Raw genomic sequence first — 3,232 nt, 5'->3', positions numbered from 1 at the left:
TCTTCCACGTCACAGTCTTGCGCTTCTTGTTGTTAGTCTTTCACATAAAATCTCATGAAAATCATTGAATTCGAGGGTTGTGGCGTGACAAATTTAGCAAAAACAAACAAAAAAACCTCWAGGGTTATGCGTTCTTTCACAAGACACTGTGTCTCTTTTGTGCCGTCTGAGCTTAAGGCGAACGGAAAAGCTTCCAAATGTCAGCCTTCCCAAGGAGACTACATCTTAATTTTAGGTCCGGCCGCACACCAGAGACAGAATGTCTGCAGGTCACGAGACACTTTGCAAATGTCAGACATCCGAGACCCGAAACGGTGTCGGTGATGAATGCCGTATTTAAAACCGTAAAACATATCCAAAAGGTTGTTTGTCCAGTGAGGAATCGTCGCTGCCTTTCCCCTAACTTGATTTTTTTATTTTTTTTATTTCCTTTTTTTTGGCTGTGAGAACAAAATACAAATATTTGATATATGACTTACGATTAAAGCTGGCAGACCACTGGAAGCAATTTTAGCTCCTCAAGGAAAAGGCGGCGCTTGGCTGTATTTTTCGCCGCRGATCCAGATAAGCTGGAAAAGATGGACTCGAAGGGTATCCCGCTGGACGGCGGATGCACTTTTTCGTGACACGGCACGCTTGGTTCATTTGCGAGTCGTGTGGACGAAAGGGTGTGGAGCACTAATGGGTTTTTTGGTGCAAGCACATATCGGTAATTAAAGTTTTCCACAGCCACTCCACATCTTGAAGATGTCATTTTGTTTACCGTTCTGACCATGGAAAAGGTAGCGGGTGCAAATGAAGGCGATCATTCACCGCTCCTCCTCGGCGACTCTCATGAGTGCGATGATACTCGTCCTTTCGTAAGACACTGTGGGCAAAACATCATTCACCAAGCAGTTGCCTTGGTAACCTGGTGAGTTTTTTTTTTTTTGTTTGTTTGTTTGTTTTTTTTTTTTTTCCTTCTTTCTTCTTCTCCTTCTCCTTCTTTGGGCCAAAGATAGTGGAGGTTATTTGGAAGTCCTGAAGGGTTTCTGTAAGAGAAGAGAAACTTTAGCTGTCTTTATTTAATTTTGTGTCGCAGCTGAGTAAATTGTGTGTGTCACTGGCTCCTGAGGGTGTCACAATCTGCAGCGTGAGCAATGCAATTATTTTCACTTCTTCTTGAGCGGGGAAACTGTGTGTCTGTCAAAGCGACTAATGCGTTTTTTTGTTATTCTGTGACCCSGAGTTCCTGAGCAAGTTTAAAAAAGAAAAAAAAAAGCCAGAAAATGTCACTGGGCTTTTTGTGATCGTGCTTTAGCAGCGTGAGTAGAAATCCTGTAGACGTTGGCTTCTCTGTCCTTAGAGGACATATCTTTTCATCAGAGTAAAACAATAGCGCAGCCCCCCCCCCCCCTCCACCCCCCTCACTCTCTCAGAGTTTCCTTTTTAAAGTAATTTGGAAAGGAAACGCAGATGCCAGTATCCTGCAGGCATGTTTAAATTACTTCTTATCGCTTGGTCGTAACTGTTCCAGTTATGTAAAAAAGCAGAAATTTGCACGTCAATATTTGTTTTAGCATCTCAATTATTTCTTTTGCCTGTGTTGTGTGGTGGTGAAAAAAACATTTTGCGTGCTGGGCTGATGGCTCAACATCAGCGCTGGGCTGATGTTGAGCCATCAGCGATCTGAGCAGCCATCTGAAGAAGGCTCTAAATGAATCCCTGTCCGCCATTGGCCAATTTATATTGGCACTGGCTGACAGATGTGACATTTAAAAGACTTGAGATGTCTTTTTTTTTTTTGTACAATTARAAGTGATCCRWCTTTTCTAAGCTCAGATTGTAACGTGATATTACAGCGGAGGTTTCCAAGTCAACTGGCTTCAAAGGCTCAATCCTCTGGGCCGTATAGAGAAAAGACGCAGCTTCAAAGGACAGCAGTAGAGATTGCTAAAGATTTATATCAAAATAAAAACCAGAGAGACAACACGGTGGCAAATGTAGCAAAGGTAAAGAGCAACGGTCTTTTAACGCCAACAAAGAAGAAGCGTATTTCTTTAATGTGATCTGCAGACATGCCTTTCAAAATGTCCTGTAAAAGTTGCAAAATAAAGGATAATATCCGCAGAGTATTTAACGTAAATCAGGAGAAGTCYGTTTTCTGCTCTCTTTTTATCGGCCTTCAGTCACTTCCTCATCCAGAGGAAGTCTCTCCACCTGCATTCAGCATAATTTGGTCTGAAGAAGTTWGACCTGAAGAAACCCCTGATCTGCTTTCAAGCAACTGCAGCAGCATTTAAGGCATCATGTTGAATATGAACGCCGTTCAATGCCGTCAGTCACAACTCAAGAGTTGGCGTCTGATTTGTAGCTTCATGTTCACCAAAAATCCCAAAATAGCCGAGCTGAATTCATTTACACTAATTTAAGGTAATTTAAAAGACAGTAATAATAATAAGAAGAATAATTTGCAGCTTCTATTTCATGAAATTGAAAACAAGTCTCAGGAGCAACCACACAACAGACACTGAACAGAAAGGGTTTGAATTAAAGCTTTTGACCTTTACTTTGTTAAAACATGTTAGCTTTACAGCTAATTTTGTTGCTGGGACCACCTTGCACGGGTCTAATACGTGACACTAAGGGTAGTGGTATGAATTTTGCCCGTTGATATGGAATATTGTGTATGACATGGAATACCAGAGTTTGGTTTCATCCTAACAGTCAAGGTAATTTCACCCTTTAAGCTGWTGTTCATAGTGGCAGGCCGACCCTATTGGTCACTGAAGCGGTAAGCTTTTTGTAATCAGCTTAGCTAATGCCAATTGCTTAATCGTTCAAAAAAGTTTTGCTCGTCTCCATGCAGTTAATTGAAACCGTCTGGTCACGTAATTGCCCTACTGTTAAAATCTTTAGCAGGAGCAAATTAGTATTAAGAAGCAAATAAAAATTTCTGAAGATGTGCAAACTGATTTAGACAGTTTCCCAGATAATAAAGGGATGGTAAARCTACGCATGTTTAGGTATGTTGTTATWWCATGGTACTTCTCTCGATACMACCCAGTTGGTGTTAATCAGTCAGTCGTTCCTTCCCTTGAGTTCATTTCACCTGGTTTTCATGTCATTTAATCGCCTCCCACACRGAGAAAAGCCAGATAGTTTTTATTACTTTCCTGTCAGATTCATCTGATTTCCATATCCTTTTCACCATTGTTTTGTTGTTCCCTTCAGACTCTCTGATTTCTTTTTT

The 3,232-nt window shown here is 41.1% G+C and overlaps 1 protein-coding gene across 2 annotated transcripts in view; it reads left to right on the top strand.

The window, feature by feature from the left end:
- Positions 1-585: 585 nt before the first annotated feature.
- Positions 586-3,232, top strand: part of gabra3 (gamma-aminobutyric acid type A receptor subunit alpha3) — a 127,990-nt gene continuing 125,343 nt past the window's right edge. Inside the window, exon 1 of one of the 2 annotated variants that reach the window (XM_017303332.1) lies at positions 586-913. In XM_017303332.1, the coding sequence (XP_017158821.1) occupies positions 774-913 (140 nt within the window). In that variant the 5' untranslated portion in view covers positions 586-773. The remainder of the gene's footprint in view (positions 914-3,232) is intronic. The other variant, XM_017303331.1, reaches the window with a different exon arrangement.

Source organism: Poecilia reticulata, unplaced genomic scaffold (assembly GCF_000633615.1).
Source record: "Poecilia reticulata strain Guanapo unplaced genomic scaffold, Guppy_female_1.0+MT scaffold_243, whole genome shotgun sequence".
Lineage (NCBI taxonomy): Eukaryota > Metazoa > Chordata > Actinopteri > Cyprinodontiformes > Poeciliidae > Poecilia > Poecilia reticulata.
The sequence above is the reverse complement of the archived record's forward strand: the minus strand, read 5'-3'. Positions and strand labels throughout refer to the sequence as shown.